General features: G+C 40.4%; 1 protein-coding gene across 1 annotated transcript in view; it reads left to right on the top strand.

Annotated features, from left to right (window-relative positions):
* LOC132816933 (RPA-related protein RADX-like) overlaps window positions 1-23,517 on the top strand; it is a 96,648-nt gene that overhangs the window by 51,714 nt on the left and 21,417 nt on the right. Inside the window, exons 6-8 of the mRNA XM_060826957.1 lie at window positions 3,171-3,290; window positions 8,589-8,696; window positions 11,103-11,270. Coding sequence (XP_060682940.1) covers window positions 3,171-3,290; window positions 8,589-8,696; window positions 11,103-11,270 — 396 coding nt within the window. The remainder of the gene's footprint in view (window positions 1-3,170; window positions 3,291-8,588; window positions 8,697-11,102; window positions 11,271-23,517) is intronic.

The raw sequence follows: 23,517 nt of genomic DNA, 5'->3' as shown, positions 1-23,517 counted from the left end.
CCTTTAATTTTTGTCATTTACATAAATGATTTGGAAGCGAGTATAAGAGGTACAGTTAGTAAGTTTGCAGATGACACCAAAATTGGAAGTGTAGTGGACAGCGAAGAGGGTTACCTCAGATTACAACAGGATCTGGACCAGATGGGCCAATGGGCTGAGAAGTGGTAAATGGAGTTTAATTCAGATAAATGCGAGGTGCTGCATTTTGGGAAAGCAAATCTTAGCAGGACTTATACATTTAATGGTAAGGTCCTAGGGAGTGTTGCTGAACAAAGAGACCTTGGAGTGCAGGTTCATAGCTCCTTGAAAGTAGAATCGCGGGTAGATAGGATAGTGAAGAAGGCGTTTGGTATGCTTTCCTTTATTGGTCAGAGTATTGAGTACAGGAGTTGGGAGGTCATGTTGCGGGTGTACACGTTAGGCCACTGTTGAAATATTGTGTGCAATTCTGGTCTCCCTCCTATCAGAAAGATGTTGTGAAAGTTGAAAGGGTTCAGAAAAGATTTACAAGGATGTTGCCAGGGTTGGAGGATTTGAGCTATATGGAGAGGCTGAACAAGCTGGGGCTGTTTTCCCTGGATTGTCGGAGGCTGAGGGGGTGACATCATAGAAGTTTACAAAATTATGAGGATAAATAGACAAAATCTTTTCCCTGGGGTGCGGGAGTCCAGAACTTGAGGACATAGGTTTAGGGTGAGAGGGGAAAGATATAAAAGAGATCTAAGGGGCATCCTTTTTACGCAGAAGATGGTATGTTTATGAAATGAACTGCCAGAGGAAGTGGTGGCGACTGGTACAATTGCAGCATTTAAAAGGCATTTGGATGGGTGTATGAATAGGAAAGATTTGGAGGGATCTGGGCTGGTTGCTGGTAGGTAGGACTAGATTGGTTTGGGAGATCTGGTCGGCATGGATGAGTTGGACCGAAGAGTCTGTTTCCGTGCTGTACATCTTTATTACTCTACGTGCAAAGTATGCAAACAATCAGATGTGCTCCACAACATTTGAGAGAGCTGGCTATTGGCGCATTGAAACAGTGATTTCACTGATTAGAATTCTCTGGAAGAGCTTCTCAATACTCAGCTGAGTGGGTCTCGAGGTCACGTGTTCCACTCTATATTTCACAACTTTACCAAATTGATGGGACTGTACAAGCCCTAAACTATCTGACAAGAAACTGAGAAAGAACTGCACAAGGAAGTGGATGTAGTTGAGGAGGAATTCTAGTAATCTGCTCATGATTGCAGAAAGCTAAGCTTGTAAAAGTTTTTTTTGATGGAAGCTGTTTGTGCAACAAGGGAAGTAAACAAATTGACTGTAATAGAATTGGCCACTGCTGGTCTTGGAAAGGAGGAGCTCCAAGCTATGTGTAAAGCCCAGTGTCAAATTGGACCTGGATCCATCCATTTTCCTTGGCGGTGAACACGTGCTTTCTAACAGGCTTCCTAAAGCACCAAATATTTTATTCTTCGTACCAACTCCTGTAGCCTGGCTCATCAGAATGCTGTTTTCAGTTCCCTGCAGCAGAAATCTTACAAGATACATGCAGAGTTGCTGTCTGGATATTTTCTAATCAACACATTCAGAGATGTTATTGCACACCTCTAGAGAGTTGAGATGTGATCCTGGCCTCCTCATCCAGAGGGAGGGACACTACCAATGTGAAACAAGATCCCAGAGTCAGTATCTGAGCTAGTGTTTACATATAAGATACCAATTATGGTATACGTTCAGCACCATTTTTTAAAAAAAAATTTCTGCTGACTGACCTGACGGGAGAGAAAGTTAGAGGTGCACACTTGCACTATCTATGGCATATAAATCAAGTATTTTGTGGTATGAGGGCTAAGGAAGAATATAAGAACAGGATTGGGACTGAGAACACCTTAATCTTTAATGGTTTCAACTTTGCTGCTTGCCATGACCTTTAATAGTTGCCTGCATAGTCTCCTCAATGAAGGTGAAAGCATTCAGGTGTGATTTGTTTTCTTGTTAATTCTTGCTGTGTTCAGTTATGTGACACCTTCTGCAAAAAGGAGGAACTGTGTTAGCAAATGTGTGGCTAGTATGGCTGTGATAATTGAATAAATGTCAGTATGTGCAAACTGAGATGTGGGTATCAGACTTACAATAAATTAAATTTAAGCCATGAACAATAACTTTAAACAGAGGTAGCCAAGTATTGAATTTGGGTGTCAGGTAAATGCATAAAAAAAATTCTTAAAAGATTCTTCAAACAAATGCATGAAAAACTGCATTAATTTTGGCATCCAAAATGTCTGCACAATAAGCCTACTTACTATAACTTCTATATGATTTCCCATTCTAACTTACTAGACCATGACATTTGCAGACTATATGCTTGAACTTGCTTTATTCGCTTTGTGAAATTATTGTTCGTTTTGTCAGATAACTCATAACTAGGATTTAGATTCTATGATCTAAATATTCAAAAGTTGAAATTATTATATAGTATATTGCATTGTTAGTCAGACATTTTCAATGGGGCATAACCCAGGTAAGTCCATCACAGCAGTTGGCTAATTGGATATTGTACACAATTTTATTCTGCAGCAAAGCCATGTTGCCAGGAAGTTGTTGGTGAGGGTGCCATTTGATCAAAAATGCAAGTGTTGCACTTTGATTAATCTTGACACATTGAATGTTACTGTCTAGGTTTGACTCCCACAAATGAGGCCCCTTTGGCTAAACAGTGCTGTGCCTCCAGTATGTGAGACCTTCTCCCTCCAAAATAAGTGCTATTTTCTCCTTACTATCTTCCTACATGTGTTCAGGATGCAACATGACGAAAAAGAATCACTGTAAAGTATTCTGCATTCTTTGAGTATTGTGCATTTTATACACATTAGAATACTTTTCCAGCTGTCCTTACAGAGGTATCACTTCCTCCAGGGGATGAGTGTTTGCTAATCTTAGAGTTTGGTTTTAAGTCAAAATAGTTGGCATAATGTAATGGATCCTGGAACTTGGCAGGATCAGTATTGTCAATCTATAATGTTATGATTTTCCATGTATTTTTGGTTAAACTTGGTATGTCAGAGATGGATATCATTTGAAGGATGAAGAAAGTGCTACAAAATAGTTAATTCTTTCAGAAGTAATGGCATTTGTGAAGTTGGTAAATATTTATTTTGTTTTGTACATACAAGATGATGATGCTTTTTGGGTTCGACGGTTTGTTGAGATGATGGATCAAACAAGCACAAAGCCATTTATTCTGGAACTTTATTGCACTTCCCAACCAGACATCTACAATCAACTACATCCAGGTACAAACTTGGAAGAGTTTGTCACAATTTAATATTTCTTAGTTGTACTGTAACCATACATGGTAAATTACCAAGATAAATGCAGTTTTGACAAATGGCCATGTGATACTCCCAAGGTCCATTGACTTTATATATACAATACTACTTAGTGTATTTTTTTCCACAGATATCAGAACTCACTGTTGTTTTCTCCTGCTGAAAACAAACCCATATAGATGTTCCCCATATTTAAAAAAATGCTACTTCATTATTATTTACTGAACTTCTAATATGTTTCTATGGGTGCTCATATTGCTTCCTTCTGATCAGCTTACAAAATTGTCTTTATGAATTCCAGTCTTGGAAAAAGATTGTTCTCCTCTTCCACTCTTATTTCAGCCACAATCTTTAAATATGATGGGATTATCCAAATTATTACCATCCTCTTCAGTTTTACTTTTTTCACATTCTTTGCAGCCTTCCATCCCATTTGACCAGCTGAACTTTCAACCTGACAAATTTTTATCCACTTGTGGAACATGGGTGTCACTGGCTGGACAGCATTTACTGCTCATCCCTCGCTGCCCTTGAGATGATAGTGGTGAGTGGCCTTCTTGAGCTGCTGCAGCCGAAGTGCTGTAGGTTGACCCACAATGCTCTTAGTGTTTATTTGACTCATCGGTTGAGGTTTAGGTCACTGGTGACCCTGCAGGATATTGATAATGGGGATTCCGTGATAGTAACACCATTGAACGTCAAGGGGTGTTGTTTAAATTATCTCTGATTGAAGGTTGTCATTTCCTAGTATATGTGTGGTCTGTATTTGCCACTTGTCAGTCCAAGCCTAGATATTGTCCAGATCTTGTTGCATTTGAACATGGACTGCTTCAGTATCTGAGGAGTTGTAAAAGGTGCTGAAAATTATATAATCATTGGTGAATATCCCCACTTCTGACCTTATGATGTAGGGAAAGTCATTGATAAAACACCTAAAGATTGTTGGGCCTAGGATGCTATCCTGAGCAACTCCTACAGAGGTGCCCTTGAGCTGAGATGACTGACCTCCAGTACCCACAACTATCTTCCTATGTGTCAGCTATGACACCAACCAGCGGAGAATTTTCCCCCAATACCTATTCATTCCAGTTCTGCTCGGGTTCTTTGGTGCCATGTTCAGTCAAATGCAGCCTTAATGTCAAGGGCTGTCACTCTCGCGTCACCGCTGGAATACATCTCTTTTGTCCATGTTGAACCAAGGTTGTAAAGAGGTCAGTTCTGAGAATGGATCACTGGACCTGAAACCTCTTTCCATAGCTGCCCTCAGATTTTCTGAGTTTTCCAGCAATTTCTGTTTTTGTTTCTGATTTCCAGTATCCACAGTTATTTCAGTTTTTATTTACCATGCAGGAAAGTGGTGTCGTAGGTAGACAGGATAGTGAAGAAGGCGTTTGGTATGCTTGCCTTTATTGCATTGAGTATAGGAGTTAGGAGGTCATGTTGCAGCTGTATAGGACATTGGCAGGCCACTTTTAAAATATTGTATGCAATTCTGATCTTCCTGCCATAGTAAGGAAATTGTGAAACTTGAAAGGGGTCAGAAAATATTTGCAAGGATGTTGCCAGGGTTAGAGTGTTTGAGCTATAGGGAGAGGTTGAATCGGCTGGGACTATTTTCCGTGGAGCGTCAGGAGCTCAGGGGTGACTTTGTAGAGGTTTATAAAAATCATGATGGGCACGCTAGGTTGAATAGATAAGGTCTTTTCCCTGGGATGGGGGAGTTCAAAACTAGAGGACGTAAGTTTAAGGTGAGAGGAGAAAGATTTAAAGGGGAGCAAAGGGGCAACTTTTTCACCCAGATGGTGGTGCATTTATGGAATGAGCTGCCAGAGGAAGTGGTGGAGGCGGTACCAATGAAACATATGAAGAGCATTGAAAGGCTGTAAATTTTCTTTGTTCTTTGTATTGGTATATGAATAGGAAGCGTTTAGAGGGATATGGGCTAAAAGCTGGCAAATGGGACTAGGTTTATTTTAGGATATCTGTTCAGCATGGATGAATTTGACTGGAGGGTCTTTCTCCATGCTGTTTAGCTCTATAACTCTCCCTCTCAACCATCCCTTGCCTGAGGTATGGTGGCCCTCAAGCTACATCACCACCAGTCATCTCTCTTTAATGAGAGAGCAGACCTGTGATCTGGTGAGACTGGTGACATGACTTGACTTTCCCTTTTTGCAAATGTACCTGAGCTATATCGATCAACCTACTCTTTAAAGACAATCTGCTGTCCTTTGTTTACCTTGGAAATCTTGGATCCTAGTTTACCTCTGACAAATCTGTCCTCATCCTCTCATTCAATTAAGTACTTTTGTTCTAGATTGCTACTTGTCATTTTTTATGCTGAACCTAAACTTTATGATACTATGATCACTGCCCTGTAAATGTTTCCTTACTGTTGTTAATTTACTTGACCCATTTCACTCCCTAGAATTATATCCAGCGATGCCTCCTTCTTTGTGTTCTGCAGAAGAGTCCTATTGGATTTGAAATATTAACTCTTTACTTTCCCTCTGCACAAATGCTATCAGACCTGCTGAGTTTCTTCAGAATTTTCTATTTTTATTTCAGATTTCCAGTACACTTAGTATTTTTCTTTTTTATGCCTCCTTTCTTGTTTGGCCAGAAAAATACTCATTTCAAAAATTCTCCTGAAAACTGTACAAACATTTTCCCATTCTGGCCTTTACACTGTTCCTCTACAAACGATAACAATGTGATGAAAATTTCCCATTATGATCATTATAGTTTTTATCTTTCTGTAATTGCCTTGCAAACTTGTGCCTCCAGATTGTTCCCAGCAGTTTGTAGCCTATAGAACTCAAATGATAGTGTGATGATGATACCACTATTGTTTCTTAATTCAAGCAAAATAATTGCATTCCTCAACTTTATATTTCACACAGCCTGTAATATTTTTATTGAGAACACTGCCAAACCTCCTCCATTCTTTACTTCCCTACTTATCCTGAGTATTTTGGCTAAATTTTCATCTGATTGTGTGGAGGCCCATTTTGGTATCTTTTGTTTTCCAGGAATTTGATTTTTACACTGCATTCACAACCCTGTATCCTTTCCCTCTTAGCCTATTTGCAGGTCAGAAAAGTGCAAGAAAAGATTATAACGCAATGCACAACACAAATTAGAAATGAGAGTCAAGTGCAAACAAGATAAATGTTTTGTTTAGAAGTTCAGGTCAATCTAAGAATTCTATGAAGAGTAGACAATGGGATGTTGCAGCCATTAGCATTTATGTAGATAGGTGAACAGTTCATTTTGCTTGGCTTTATAGGTCAAAGGTTGTTGTGATGTTTCCTTTTGACTGCAGTTTCACCAGAGTGAGAGAAATATTTTATCTGCAGCACAGGGATGACTGAGGATTTTCTCAGCTATGACCTTCACAGCACACATCTTTGCTCACAAGCAAACACACACTATACATGGAATCAATTTTTAATCTTTGTTCTTTTGTAATCTTGAAAGGGGAAAGAACAAGCCAATTTTTCTTTCTCCCATCATGTTCACAGTCTGAGAAAACATACAGAAGGTTGTAATTCAGTTTGCTGTGCGTTTCCCTCTTTTGAAATCATTCTCATTGAATCTTTGACACTGTTCCTAAATCAATACTAGTTTCTTTGGAATTCTAGCATATTCCATTTTTCCCCATTTATAAATCTTAACAGTCATTTTTCAATATGTACTTATGCTTCTTCCTTATTTTCATTGACGTCATTTCTGTCAGTTTCTTGGGGCTCATATTAACCTGCCTATCTTTTTTTCCTAATGTGATTTTAATGATTTTTGTTCCTTTTGATCCCCGACAATTTCTTTCCATGTTCCATTGTGTAGATCTGATATCCTTTGCATTTTTCCCATAGAGTAGATTCTCTATCTTATTTTTCTTCACATATTCTCTTTAGTTCTACGTTGCCGCTTCATTACCCATGACTGTCCTTTCTGGCAAGTGGAGCTCTTATCTCCTGTGGTATAAATTGATTGACCATTGTGCTAAACTCTTCGAAAACTTATCACTGATCTTCTGTTATTTTAAACTATTGACAGATTTGCCTAATTTACGATGATTGTTTTTGTCCCATCACATTGAAATCAGCCGTACCTAAAACTAGACTCTCAATAGCTGTTTTGCATCTGTGTTGTTCTCAATCATATTTTAATTCTTATAAACTTTATGTTGTTCTTAACCTCTTTAATCACTCATGATGTAAGTAGAGCTTTTGCTTATTAGAAATATAAACTATCCAATATTGATTACTTCAGTGCAATGCTGGAAGAGTGCTCTAGAATCTAAGGTGCCTTCTTTTAATTGGGTGTTACATTGTTTCAGGTGAACATAAAAAAAACTTGACAGTATTTCAGAAAAAGAACAAAGGAGTTATTCCTCATGTTCTGTATTTAATCCTGTATCCAATATTTAACCACCAGTTAATGTGCCATGCAGCGTACTATATGGTAATTATCATACAGCTAGGAGAAAGTGAGGACTGCAGATGCTGGAGATCAGAGCTGAAAAATGTTTTGCTGGAAAAGCACAGCAGGTCATGCAGCATCCAAGGAGCAGGAGAATCGGGGAGGGCTTATGCCCGAAACGTCGATTCTCCTGCTCCTTGGATGCTGCCTGACCTGCTGTGCTTTTCCAGCAAAACATTTTTCAGCCATTATCATACAGCTGTTTGTCAGAGCTTGCTATGTGTAAAATGCCTGTTTCAATTCATGAATGACAACATTGTATACCATTTAAAAGTATTTAATTGCTTTTAAAGTACTTTGGAATGTCCTGTGGTTGTGAAAAGTGCTATATAAGCACCTTTCTTCAGAGCAGGGCCTTTTTTTCCGATGGGTTTTTTTATATACAAGCACAAGGGATTGGGGAAACCAGAAATGCAATTTGAGTTTTACATTTGTGATCTTGTGATCTCTATCACCCATACTGGGGGAGTTGCTCCCCCAACATAATCAAGTGGAAACTCAGGCCATAAACTCCTCAGTATCTTGTGATATCATAAAGCAATTTATAAAAGAGAATGTAATAAAGTTTAAGAACAATCTGTAGTAAACTGTGTACATTACATGTCATTCAAACTAGAATAATCTGATAGATTATGAATCTAATTGTAAGAATGTGAAGTTGTTCTTTGTAATTTAAAACTGAGAAATATAGTTTCTTGAATGTCTGTCTTTAATCTTTATTCTATCATATATCTAAGGTTTATACCAATTGTTTACCATCTGTAAATATTCTTTTAGTGAGTTTCTTAGTCTGTACCCAAATGAGGGTTGTCAGAAATAACTTCCACGATGGATGCAGTATTGCATATTTGACTTCATCCAGTGAGACTCAGATTTATATCACAGGTAAATAAAGCCAAACAAATCTGTACTTCATGTTGTTCAATCTACTTGTGTTTATAACTTACTTATGACGTAGAAGCAGTAGACTATTTGGCCCCTTGATTCTGCTCCCCTTTCAATGTGATAACAGCAAATTTGTTTGTGTTCCGAAATCCACATTCCCATCTACCATTATAACCTTTGATTCTCTTGTCTAACAAGCACCTTGAAACTTCTGCCTTGAAAATATTTGAGGGCCCCACCACCACCTTCTGCAGGAAACAGTTCCAAAAACCCTCAGAAAGAAATTCCTAATTTCTGTATTATAAGGCAACCCTCTAATTTTAAAACGGTGTTCTTTGTTTAAAGATCAAAGCACAACAGTTAATTATTAATCAGCATTAATGGGTTTACCAACCCCTCTAACAATCAGAGCCATGCCACCATCCTCCCTCTGTTACCACATTCACATGGCCACCACTCTTTTTGCCAGGCTCATAGACTACAACTCTGTGGTATAGGTCAGAAAGAGAATACAGTTTTATTGAAGGAGATAAAATGTACCTTCACATCCATACACTGAAGCTTATGTTATACCTTCACAGTAAGGGGAGGTGATGGCGTATTGGTATTATTGCTAGCCCATTAATCCAGAGACTCAGGTAAAATTCTGCAGACTTAGGTTTGAATCCCACCATGGCAGATGGTGGAATTTGAATTCAATAAAATAAGTCTGGATCCAAGAATCTAATGATGACCAAGAAGCTATTATTGATTGTCAGGAAAAACCCGTCTAGTTCACTAATGCCCTTTAGGGATAGAAATCTGACATCCTTACATGATCTGGCCTTACATGTGACTCCAGACCCACAGCAATGTGGTCTACTCTTAACTGATCTCTGGGCAATTAGGGATAGGCAAGCCAGCGATACTGTCACCCTGTGAATGAGTAAAAAAGTATGGCATGAATGCTTTGCAATGAGGTAATTGTTGTCACCATAAGGAGCACTAAAGTATGTGTCCATATTCGAATATATGTTATTATATATGAGAGATGAATTCTGCTAGTAAACTAGCATTTCTCTCTCCCCAGTCAAAGTAAAGGTATTCTTGGGCATCCTAGAGCATGTTCTTGCATACTTACAATACAGTGAATGAATGTGGCAGCTCCAAAGAGACATTTTCCATTCCTAGTTATGGTAAGTGTCTCTGGTATGCTTTGCCTGATTACAGTTGCTTCGCTGACCAGAATACAATTAGTGTCCACAGCATTATGGTCATAATTGCTGGAGGACATAATTCTTAATGTGCATTCTTGGATAATGAATGACCTGTAAATGAAGTCAGTTGGGTGACATTCTTGAATTACTGCAGCATGATTGTTGTACATATTAACTTGGTGGCAAAAACACGGGGGTTGATTCCAATTCTGGCTGTGGTGATTCAGAACTACCTCCTTACATTTTTCCATATAACCACAGACAGGTTATTGCACAGAAAGAGGCCATTCAGGCCATCATGTGCAGGTTGTAGTACTGTATATCAGTCTGCCTTCAGGCACAGAACTCCAGAAAACTAAGTTAGGATTGAATGTCCCTCCTTTTCAAACCGCTTTCTTTATCCAAGTTTTACTGAGATAATGGAGGAAGTGGTGTAGTAATCTAAAACCCTAAGCTGGGAATATAGATATAAGTGTATCCATTGGAGATGGTGAAACTTGAATTCAATATAATGGATTAAAAATCCCACCCTAAGAACAACCATTATCTACCTATTTGTTGTCAGGAATATTCTATAGTGTCCTTTAAGGAAGGAAATCTGCCCATATGTGACTCCAGACCTACATCAAGATGGTTGATTCTTAACTGCCCTGTAGGCAATTTGGGATAGGCAATGAGCGTTGGCCTTGTCAGTGATACCCACATACCATGAACAAATATGAAAGAAACCTCTTAAATACTTTCAGATGGAATATGTGCAGAATATCATGTAAAAGATATGCAATGAGGTCACTATTGCATGTTGTCATGATCTCACTGGGCATGTATTTTGGTAAATGTTTGTATTGGCTGTACTTTGATCATATTGTGTTCCTATTGATTGGTTCTTTCATGTGCTTATCAATGAATGATCTTCATTCTATTGAAATTAATTTTTGATTGTGAACATTGTTGGTATCCATCAATGATGAAACCTAGTGTGTATAATTGATTCATCACAAAGAGAATATTGTTTTCTTGTTCACAATTTCATTGGCTAGTTAAATAAACTAGTTCAGGCTCTCCTTTACTCCAATGTTCATATTAACACAATTTTAAACTTCACATTAATATGCAAATTAAAACCAGTGGTTGATTGAAAAGAGAAATTTATTGGGTTTTTCAATCCCAAATACCACTTCAAATAATTTGTGAAAAATATTGGATGCAGGTTATCACAAAAGAAGACCATACACAATTGACACTACAGTTAGAAGATTTATTCAGTGGGCAAAATCACAACATAAGAAAGATTTTCTGGAAAAGTCTGTGGTTGGAGGATATTATTCTTTTCCTCCTTTGCCTTCAAACTTTCAGGAGTACAGTCAAAATATGAAAGGTATGGTTTGAAAGCTAATGCTATGGAATAGGTTAATCATTTCTGAAATAAAAACAATGCTGTTGTTCATTTTTCATTAGTGCGTACAGTGTTTTTATCTGAACATTCACAAGCAGTACTTGTGTTATAAAATTCTGAAATATATAATGCTGTATATGTGATGGTCTTTTGATACAAAGAATATAAAACAACAGAGCACAGGGACAGGCCCTTTGGCCCATGATGTTGTGCCAATCATGACGCCAAATTAAACTAATCCCTTCTGCCTGCCCTTGGTCCATTCCTTGCATATTCATGTGCTTATCTAAAGGTCTCTTAAACACCCCGTCATATCTGCCTGTGTCACCACCCCGAGAGGGCATTCCAGTCTCCTATCACTCTCAGTAAAAGATTCTCCCCTCGTGTTGCCTTTGAATTTCCCCCTCTCACCTTAAATGTATGCTCGCTTGTTTTAGACATTTCAACTCTGGGAAAAGGATTCTGACCATCAACCCTATCTATGCATCTCATAATTTTATAGACTTCTATCAAGTCTCCCCTCAGCCTCCGCCGCTCCAGAAAAAACTACCTGAGTTTTTCTAGCCTCTCCTTATAGCTGATACCCTTTAACACAGGCAGCATCCGGTAAACTTATTCTGCACCCTCTCCAAAGCCTCCACACTCTTCCTATAATGTGGCAACCAAAATTGAACACAATACTTTGTGTGGCCTGACTGAACTCTTATAAAGCTGCAACATGATATCCTGCCTCCTGTACTCAATTCCCCAACCAAAAAAGGCAAGCATGTCAAATGCCTTCTTTACCACCTATCTACTTGTGACACGACTTTCAGGGACCTATGGATTTGAACCCCATGATCCCTCTCTACATTGATGCTGTTCAAGATCCTGAAATTAACTTGACCTCCCAAAATGAAGCACCTCACACTTATATGGATTAAACTCCATCTGCTATTTCTTTGATTATATCTGCAACTGATCTATATCCTGCTGTATCCTTATATACACTATCCACAACTCCACCGATGTTTGGATCTTATGTAAATTTACTAACCCATCCATGTACATTTTCATCCAAGTCATTTATATATATCACAAACAGCGAAGGTCCCAGTACAGATTCCTGCAGAACACCACTAGTCACGGAGTCTTCAGCCTGAAAAATACCCTTTCACCACTACTTTTTGTCTTCTATGGACAAGCCAATTTTGAATCCACATGGCCAAGTCACTGTGGATCCCATGCATATTAATTTTCTGGATGAGTCTACAATGAGGGACATTGTTGAAAGCCTTGGTAAAATCCATGTGGACAACATTCGATGCTCTACTCTCATCAATCACTTTTTCATCTTGAAAAATTTAATCAAGTTAGTAAGACATGACCTGCCCTGCACAAAGCATGCTGACTGTTCCTGATTAGACCACACTTTTTCACATGTGTGTAAGTTCTATCCCTAAGAATTCTCTCCATTAGCTTCCCAATTATTGATGTGAAACTCACCGGTCCATAGATTCCTGTGTTGTCCCTATTTCCCTTCTTGAACAGGCAAACAACGTTAGCCACTCGCCAGTCCTCTCAGGCTTCTCCAGTGGCTAATGAGGATACACAGGTCGTGGTCAAGGGCCCAGCAATCCTTTCTCTTGGCTCTCTTCATAACCTGGAATAGATGCCATTGGACCATAGGAACCTATTCACCTTAATGCACTTCAAGAGACCCAATGCCCCATCTTTCTTGATCTCAAAATGCTGTTAGCATGTCCATCCAAATTTCACTATCTTCCATATCTTTCTCCTCAGTGAATACTGATGCAAGGTACTTATTTAGGATCTCACCCACATCCTCTGCCTCCAAGCAGAAGTTCCTTCCTTTGTCCTTGAGTGGTCCTACATTTTTTTTGGGTTATCTTCTTGTTTTTATTGTATGTATAGAATGCTGTCCGTAATTCCATTGTCTAAATATTCTAATTACAGAATATTTAATTGTTCCATTATAAAGTAAGATAGGATATTTACAATATTTAATCTCAGTGAAGCATTTTAACTCAAGTAAACTTTTAATATTTTAATGTTAGTGGTTTGTATTGTTTGCAAGAGCCTCCTGTTTTGCAACACATTAAATAATCTGAATTTATCAATATGATTTATCATATGGAAGTTTATTGGCAGTATAGAACCAAGTTACTACATTTTTGAGTAAAAGCTTTGTCTGATCTTGGGTACAATTGTAAGACTTGTGATGGTCATGTTGTACTCTATTGTGCTTGTGAGCTGCATGTGATAAAGATTCATTGATCTGGATTTTGAAAAGTGTGATTCTTCCATCCTGTTCCTGGCTAAGTAGGAATATAACTTTTAAAAGGCACAGGTTCAGGAATGGCATCATTCTTGTTATGGAGGGGAAAGTGAGGACTGCAGATGGTGGAGATCAGAGTCGAGAGTGTGGTGCTGGAAAAGCATAGCCAGTCAGGCAGCATCGGAGGAACATGAAAATTGACGTTTCGGGTATAAGCCCTTCATCAGGAATTAGATTCCCGAAACGTTGATTCTCCTGCTCCTCAGATGCTGCCTGCCCGGCCATGCTTTTCCAGCACCACACTCTCAACCTTGACATCATTCTTGTTATTCAAATTCCTGAGAAACCTCTAACAAGGAAACTGGAATTTCAGGGCCCAACATGGGCTGTCTTCAGAATTTCCCATCAGTGGCAGTGTTATTTGTCAAAAACCTTCTAGCTTGAGATACTTTTGAGAAAACCTGATGAAGAGTGAAAGAGCTGCCTGAACTCAAGCAGTTATTAGCCAAGTGGAGATAATTAGGCTGTCTTCCAATACCATTTGAGTTGAACCTGGTGCTGGGAATTTAATTTGATCCCAAAAGAAAAATTCCTGCAAGTGCTAGAATACCAGAATTTGAATAGTCTGAAAGAATGCAATAGACAGCTGTTTAATTGAATGGTAGCAATGAGAAGTGAATTGAAGTATAATGATTGAAAATTATGGATCAAAGTCTTGCGCAAACTGAATAGGTCGTATGACAATTTGATTAGTCAGTTTGATTACAAATCTATTTGATTACGTAAAAAACAATTCAAGCTCAAAACATTTCAATATTGTCAATAGATGACGAGATTTTAAACTTGATAATGCAAAAGCCAAATTTTTCCAGTCTCCAGATCATTGAAAACCAAATTTATGGCCAAGATGCCACATGTACCCTAAAGTACTGGTAGTACTGGTAATTGCCAGGAAGTTTGAACTAAGTAAGTTCCATTGGTAATTCTCCATTCCCTACTAAATGCTGGAAAAGTCTCCAAACCCAAGTTGGAGAGTTTAGACAGTTATACATGTCTAACCTCTATAGTTGTTTGCCAGTACAGAACTTGGTTGTTGCTGAAAATGTCACATTTTATTGAAGCATTCATCAAGACAATTTGAGAAATGTCAATTTATGGGAGAAATAACCATTTTATGCTTTATAAGAAGAAAGTATTGAGTGGTAGAGGTGTTGCCATTAGGATGCACAAGTTGAATGATAATTGACAGTAAACTGCCAAGCCTTGATTAAATTTTAAATCAAGGCTTTGATCTTTGCAGACAGAAAGAACATATATATATTCAGCCCATGTTTCATATGAATGATAGGTAACAACAATTAAAAATGAAATACTGCAGAACTGTAAAATTGAATAAAAACAAAGTGCTGGAAAAACTCAGTAGGTCTGATTGCCTTGGCCAATCAAAGTTAATATGCCTTTTTGAAATTTGAACATAGTTTGCTATTTATATTTGTAGTGAGCCAGTAAATGCTAAATGGAAAATTTCAAGTTCATTCCTTGGTAACAACAGAAACCACAAACCCCTCCCCCAAACTATTGCGACCCACTCCAAGTAGGACACATTCACCACCATGCCATACTCCATGGCTTGACCTGACTACCTTCACAAGCAGACCTAGCCTCTCCTGCTCCCCACCCCCAATCCATTTGACACCCTCTTGGTCTCATTTGACCAGCTTGAGCAGAACCCTCCACTCACCAAGTAGATCTGATTGCTGCCACCTGACTAATCCCTTAAAACATTCTACTATCTCTCCAGTCTGACCTAACTTCCACCACCCAAGTAGCCTATGACAAAACCTGATGATCACCTTCCCACCCTATCCACGTGTCATAGAAACATAGAAGATAGGAACAGGGGTAGGGCATTTGGCCTCTCAAGCTTGCTCTGCCATTTAATATGATCATGTTTGATCATCGAGATCAATGTCCTAATCCTGCCCAAACCCCTTTGATCTGTGATCCCTTTAGCCACAAGACCAATATCTACCTCCTTGAAAACACATGATGTTTGGCCTCAACCACATTCTGCAGTAATGAATTTCATAGGTTCACCACTCACTGGGTGAAGAAAGTTCTTCTCATCTGAGTTGTAAAAGGTTTATCCCCTTTGCTTAAAGTGATCCCTAATTCTTTTGGGAACATCCTTTCTACATGTAACCTGTTTAGTCCTGTTAGAATTTTATAGGTTTCTGTGAGGTCCTTCTCTCCATTTCTTCTAAACTGTGTTGGTTAGGCTTATAATCACTGCAATCTCTTTTCAAATGTCAGTCCCTCTGTAGCAAGAACATCCTTCCTGATAAGGTGACTAAAGCTGTATACAATATTGCTGGTCTGGCCTCACCAATGCCCAGTATAATTGCAGTAAGACATCCTTGTTCCTGTATTCAAATTCTCTCCTTATGAAGGCCAACATACAGTTTGCCTTGTTTAACTGCCTGCTGCACCTGCATGCTTACTTTCAGCAATTGCTGCACAAGGACATCCAGGTCTCATTGAACATTCAAATAATAATCTACCTTTGTATTTTTGTTACCCAAGTGGATAACCTCACATTTATCCACATTATACTCTATCTGCTGTGCATTTGCTCAAGTGTCCAAATCGCATTGCAACATCTGTGCGTCCTCCTTACTGCTCACCCTTCAATCCAATTTTGTGTCATCTCCAAATTTTGTGATATTACCTTTAGTTCCCGCATGTAAATCATTAACATACACAGAGGAACCTCGATTATCCAAACGAGATTAGTGAGCACTATTTCGTTCAGATAATTTGGTCAGTTGATTTCCTCTGGGGCTCGGAGATTTCCGTGAAGTCTGCTTCCCGTTCAGAAGACTAGGCAAAAGTACACTGTACATGATACCCCACCCACCACCCAGCCTGCTGCCAACCCCATCCACCCCACCTCTAAAGCCCATCTGCCACCAATCCTGTCCATCCCCACCACTGTCCGACCCATCTGCACCCCTGCTTCCCATCAGCCCTCCCCCTGGGGCAGCCAGACTATATACCAATAATAAGATTGCTGCTGGCTTTGTGGGATAAGTCTCCAAATAGCGGGTATACACACACACACACACACACACACACACACACACACACACACACACTCCCCCCTTTTTGACAGGTTCCACCTCTGCCCTGTACAGGACAATGTTGGAGAGATTATCTGGGAAAGGGAGGGTTTAGGATACACACCTATGTAGAACTCCAGGGAAAGTGTGTGGGGAGAGAGAGAGAGAGGGCAGCAGGTCAGTCATTTGGAGACGGTGCTTGGACGGTCCAGGACTGTTCTCGACAGCATTTCAGTGAGCTGAGTTCGTTTTTAATCATTGTACCTGTAAACAAAAGATGGGATCAGAGTTGAAACAGCTCTTTGATGTAATGTTTCTATTGGTACTTTGAGATCCCTTTTGGATAATCCAATATTCAGATAATTAGTATTCGGATAAATGAAATTCCTCTGTATTGTGAATTACTGCTGTCCTAGTACTGATTCCTGCGATACCCCCAAAAACTTGCAAAGGCCCATTCATTCTTACTCTTTGTTTCCTGTCTGCTCATCGATTTTCTAAGCATCTCAATATAATACATAAGAACTAGGAGCAGGAGTAGGCCACGTGGCCCTTCAAGCCTGCTCCGCCATTCAATCAGATCATGGCTGATCTTTTCGTGGCTTCAGCTCCACTTACCCACCCTCTCACCGTAACCCTAATTCCTTCATAGTTTGAAAAAATCTATCTTAGCTTTAAAAACATTTACTGACGTAGCGTCAACTACTTCATTGGGCAGGGAATTCCATAACTTTACAACCCTCTAGGTGAAGAAGTTCCTTCTCAACTCAGTCGATTCAGTCTCTTCTCATAAGACAGCCCCCTCAACTGCACATAGTACTCCAGGTGTGGCCTCACCAGCACCTTATACAGCTGCAACATAACCTACCTGCTTTTAAACTCAATCCCTTTAGTAATGAAGGACAAAATTCCATTTGTCTTCCTAATCATCTGTTGTACGTGCAGACCAACCTTCTGTGATTCACACACAAGAACACCTAGGTCATTCTGCATAGCAGCATGTTGCAACGTTTGACCACTCAGGTAATAGTCCTTTTCACTGTTACTCCTGCCAAAATGGATGACTTCACATTTATTAACACTGTATTCCATCTGCCAGACCTTTGCCCACTCACTTAAAGTATCTGTGTTCCTCTGCAAAGTTTCAAAGTCCTCTGCACTATTACTTCGCCACTCATCTTATCTGCAAACCTTGACACTCTACACATGGTCCCCAATTCAAAATCATCTATATAAATTATTAAAAATTGTGGTCCCAACACTGATCCCTGAGGCATACCATTAGTTACTGATTGCCAACCAGAATAGCACTCATTTATCCCCAGTCTTTGCTTCCTATTAGTCAACCAATCCTCTATCCATGCTAATACTTTACCCGGAACACCATGTGTTGTTATCATAGGCAACACCTTATCAAAGGTTTTTTGGAAATCTAGGTACACCACAACTACTGGGTCCACCATGCTGATAATGTCTTCATAGAATTCCAAAACATTGGTTAAGCAAGACCTGCCCTTCATGAACCCATGCTGCGTCTCCCCAACGGGACAATTTCTATCTGGATGCCTTGCTATTTCTTCCTTGATAATAGACTTCCTTCATAATAGACTTCCTTAATAATAGGTAATAATAAAGCATCTTCCCCACTACAGAAGTTAAGCTAGCCTGTCTATAATCCCCATGTTTTGTCTACTTCCCTTTTTAAACAATGGCGTCACATCTGCTGTTATTCAATCAACTACAACTGCTGAACAGTCCAGCGAATTTTGGCAAATTACCACAAATGCAGTTGCTATTCCTCCTGCCATATTTTTTCGAGCCTTGAGATGTATTCCATCAGGATCAGGAGACTTGTCTATTCTTAGCTCCATTAGCTTGTCCAACACTACCTCTTCCATACCCAACACTACCTCTTCCATAATAATGATTGTTTCCAGGTCCTCACCTATCTTCGTCTCTTTGTCAATCACTGGCATGTTATTCATGTCCTCTACTGTGAAAATACATATTCAAGATCTCAACCAATTCATCATATCCCATGACTAAGTCCCCTATAACTATTACTTGTCTTTTTGCATCCCTCTCTTGAATGGCCTCTGCACCATGGTGCCATGCTTAGCTGGCTCATCCTCCCTTCAGCCCTTTTCCTCAGCCTCACAGGGAACAAGTACCACCTACCTGTTGGACAAGGTCAAGAGCTGTGGCCCCTCTGTTCCTGAACTCAGGATCACCCTACCTTCCTCACTTGCAATCGCACCCTGCTATATCTGATCACTAACTGAATTTGAATTACTTAATCTACTGGGTGTGACTGCCTCCTGAAACAAAGCATTCAGGTAACTCTCCCCCTCCAGGATGCGCCGCAGTGTTTGAAGCTCAGATTCCAGCTCATTAATTCTGAGCTGAAGTTCCTTCAGCAACCACCACTTAATGCAGTCGTGGTCACTGCAGTTCACAATGGGATCAGCCAGCTCCCACATCATACAGTTACAGCACATTACCTGTCCAGCCACCTCTACTTAGTTAATTACTTTATTAATTTATATAAGTTTGAGTTAATTTCTAATATTTCTTTGCTGTGCTCTTTTTCAAACTTACTGCAGATTTCCTACCAGCCAATCAGGTAACAGCTTCCCTGCAATGTCATTCCAGTATTTGTTTTGCAGCGACAGTGTGCCCCGAGTTTTATACTCACTCCATGCTGCTGCTGATTCACCTTTCAATCACTCGCCCAAGACTAGGCTGCGCTCCCCGAGCACAGTGAATTTTATACTCACTCTATGCTGCTGTTGCTCAGCCTGTCAACTGCTCCCCCCCTCCCCTCCCCCCCCCCCCCCCCCCCCCCCCCCCCCCCCCCCCCCAACCCAGGCTAAGCCACGCTCCCAGAGATCAGTGAGTTTTATACTCACTCCCTGCTGCTGCTCTGCCTTCTAACCTCACCCGATAGATTAGAACGCGCTCCCCGAGCTCAGTGAATTCGATAGTGATTCCGTACTCTGCTGTTCCTTCCTCCAACCATTCCCCACAGACTAAGCTGTGCTCCCCAAGCTCAGAAAGTTTTCTACTGACTCGGTGCTGCTGCTCGCCTTTCGACCACACCCCGCAGATTAATAGCCGGAATCCCATAAGAGTCTTGTGGGAATTTGTCAAAAGCTTTGTGGCACAGTGGTTAGCACTGCTGCCTCACAGCGCCTGAGACCCGGGTTCAATTCCCGACTCAGGCGACAGACTGTGTGGAGTTTGCACGTTCTCCCCGTGTCTGCGTGGGTTTCCTCCGGGTGCTCCGGTTTCCTCCCACAGTCCAAAGATGTGCAGGTCAGGTGAATTGGCCATGCTAAATTGCCCCTAGTGTTAGGTAAGGGGTAAATGTAGGGGTATGGGTGGGTTGCGCTTCGGCGGGTCGGTGTGAACTTGTTGGGTCAAAGGGCCTGTTTCCACACTGTAAATAATCTAATCTAATCTAATCTTTCTAAAAGTCCAAACAATCCTCATCCACTGGCTCCCCTGATTAACTCTATTAAATACACTTTCAAAGAAGTCTAGTAGATTTGTCAAGCATGATTTCCCTTCTATAAATCTTTACTGATTGCCTGATTCTATCAATGTGTTCTAAGTGCTCTACTATAAGATCTTTGATAATGCACTCTAGCATCTTACCCATTACCAGTGCCATACTCACTGGTGTTTTCTTTCTATCTGCCTTTTTAAATAGTACAATTACATTAGCTGCCCTACAATCTGTAGGAATTGTTCCAGAGTCTAAAGAATCTTGGAAAATGACCACTAATACACCCATTATTTCTCAAGCAACTTCCTTAAGTACTCTGGCATGTAGATTATCAGGCCCCGGGGATTTTATCAACCTTCAATCCCATCAATTTCTCCAACACCATTTTGTTACTAATACAGGTTTACTTCAGTTCCTCCCTCATTAAACCCCATGATCCCCATCATTTAGAGTCATAGAGATGTAACAGCATGGAAACAGACTCTTCGGTCCAACCTGTCCATGTCGACTAGATATCCCAACCCAATTTAGTCTCACCTGCCAGAACCTGCTCGTATCCCTCCAAACCCTTCCTATTCATATACCCATCCAAATGCCTCTTAAATTTTGCAATTGTACCAGCCTCCACCACTTCCTCTGGCAGCTCATTCCATACATGTACCACCCTCTGCGTGAAAAAGTTGCCCCTTAGGTCTCTTTTATATCTTACCCCTCTCACTCTAAACCTATGCCCTCTAGTTCTGGGCTCCCCGACCCCTGAGAAAAGACTTTATCCATTTATCCTATCCATGCCCCTCATAATTTTGTAAACCTTGATAAGGTCACGCCTCAGCCTCCAACAATCCAAGGAAAACAGCCCCAGCCTGTTCAGCCTCTCCCTGTAGCTCAAATCCTCCAACCCTGGCAACATCCTTGTAAATCTATTCTGAACCCTTTCAAGTTTCACAACATCTTTCCAATAGGAAGGAGACCAGAATTGCACACAATATTCCAACAGTGGTCTAACTAATGTCCTGTACAGCTGCAACATGACCTCCCAACTCCTGTACTCAATACTCTGACCAATAAAGGAAAGCATACCAAACGCCTTCTTCTCTATCCTATCTACCTGTGACTCCACTTTCAAGGAGCTATGAACCTGCACTCCAAGGTCTCTTTGTTCAGCAACACTCCCTAGAACCTTACCATTAAGTGTATAAGTCCTGCTAAGATTTGCTTTCCCAAAATGCAGCACCTCGCATTTATCCAAATTAAACTCCATCTGCCACTTCTCAGCCCATTGGTCCACCTGGTCCAGATCCTGTTGTAATCTGAGGTAACCCTCTTCGCTGTCCACTACACCTCCAATTTTGGTGTCATCTACAAACTTACTAACTGTACCTCTTATGCTCGCATCCAAATCATTTATGTAAATGACAGAATGTCGAGGACCCAGCACCGATCCTTGTGGCACTCCACTGGTCACAGGCCTCCAGTCTGAAAAACAACCTCCACCACCACCCTCTGTCTTCTACCTTTGAGCCAGTTCTGTATCCAAATGGCTAGTTCTCCATGTATTCCATGAGATCTAACCTTGCTCATCAGTCTCCTATGGGGAACCTTGATGAATGCCTTACTGAAGTCCATATAGATCACATCTAGTGCTCTGCCCTCATCAATCTTCTTTGTTACTTCTTCAAAAAAACTCAATCAAGTTTGTGAAACATGATTTCCCACGCACAAAGCCATGTTGACTATCACTAATCGGTCCTTGCCTTTCCAAATACATATACATCCTGTCCCTCAGGATTCCCTCCAACAACTTGCCCACCACTGAGGTCAGGCTCACCGGTCTATAGTTCCCTGACTTCTCTTTACTGCCCTTCTTGAACACGTTTGCCAACCTCCAGTCTTCCGGCACCTCACCTGTGACTATTGATGATACAAATATTTCAGCAAGAGGCCCAGCAATCACTTTTCTAGCTTCCCACAGAATTCTCAGGTACACCTGATCTGGTCCTGGGGATTTATCCACTTTTACCCATTTCAAGACATCCAGCACTTCCTCCCCTGTAATCTGGACATTTTGCAAGATGTCACCAACTATTTCCCGACAGTCTATATCTTCCATATCATTTTCCACAGTAAATACTGATGCAAAATATTCATTTAGTATCACCCCCATTTTCTGTGGCTCCACACAAAGGCTGCCTTGCTGACCTTTGAGGGGCGCTATTCTCTCCCTAGTTACCCTTATGTCCTTAATATATTTGTAAAAACCCTTTGGATTTTCCTTAATTCTATTTGCCAAAGCTATCTCATGTCCCCATTTTGCCCTCCTGATTTGCCTCGTAAGTATACTCCTACTTCCTTTATACTCTTCTAAGGATTCACTTGATCTATCCTGTCTATACCTGACATATGCTTCCTTCTTTGTCTTAACCAAAACCTCAATTTCTTTAGTCATCCAGCATTCCCTATACCTCCCAGCCTTTCCTTTCACCCTGACAGGAATATACATTCTCCGGATTCTTGTTATCTCATTTTCCAGCCGTCCCTTTACCTGTGAACATCTGCCTCCAATCAGCTTTCGAAAGTTCTTGCCTAATACTGTCAAAATTGGTCTTTTTCCAATTTAGAACTTCAACTTTTAGATCTAGTCTATCCTTTTCCATCACTATTTTAAAACGAATAGAATTATGGTCGCTGGCCCCAAAGTGCTCCCCCACTGACACCTCAGTCACCTCCCCTGCCTTATTTCCCAAGAGTAGGTCAAGTTTTGCACCTTCTCTAGTAGGTACATCCCAGTACTGAATCAGAAAATTGTCTTGTACACACTTAACAAATTCCTCTCCATCTAGACCTTTAACACTATGGCAGTCCCAGTCGATGCTTGGAAAGTTAAAATCCCCTATTATTCTTATAGATAGCTGAGTTTGTTTCTCAATTTTCCTCTGACTATTGGGTGGTCTATAATACAATCCCAATAAGGTGATCATCCCTTTCTTATTTCTCAGTTCCACCCAAATAACTTCCCTGGATGTATTTCCGGGAATATCCTCCCACGGCACAGCTGTAATGCTATCACTTATCAAAACTGCCACTCCCCCTCCTCTCTTGCCCCCTTTCTATCCTTCCTGTAGCATTGGTATCCTGGAACATTAAGCTGCCAGTCCTGCCCATCCCTGAGCTATGTTTCTGTAATTGCTATAATATCCTTGCATTGAGTATAGGAATTGGCAGGTCATGTTGTGGATGTACAGGACATTGGTTAGGCCACTTTTAGAATATTGCGTGTAAATCTGGTCTCCCTCCCATTGGAAGGATATTGTGAAACTTGAAAGG

Source organism: Hemiscyllium ocellatum, chromosome 6 (genome assembly GCF_020745735.1).
Source record: "Hemiscyllium ocellatum isolate sHemOce1 chromosome 6, sHemOce1.pat.X.cur, whole genome shotgun sequence".
Taxonomy (NCBI): domain Eukaryota; kingdom Metazoa; phylum Chordata; class Chondrichthyes; order Orectolobiformes; family Hemiscylliidae; genus Hemiscyllium; species Hemiscyllium ocellatum.
Note: the sequence above shows the minus strand (reverse complement) of the source record. Positions and strands in the feature narration are given on the sequence as shown.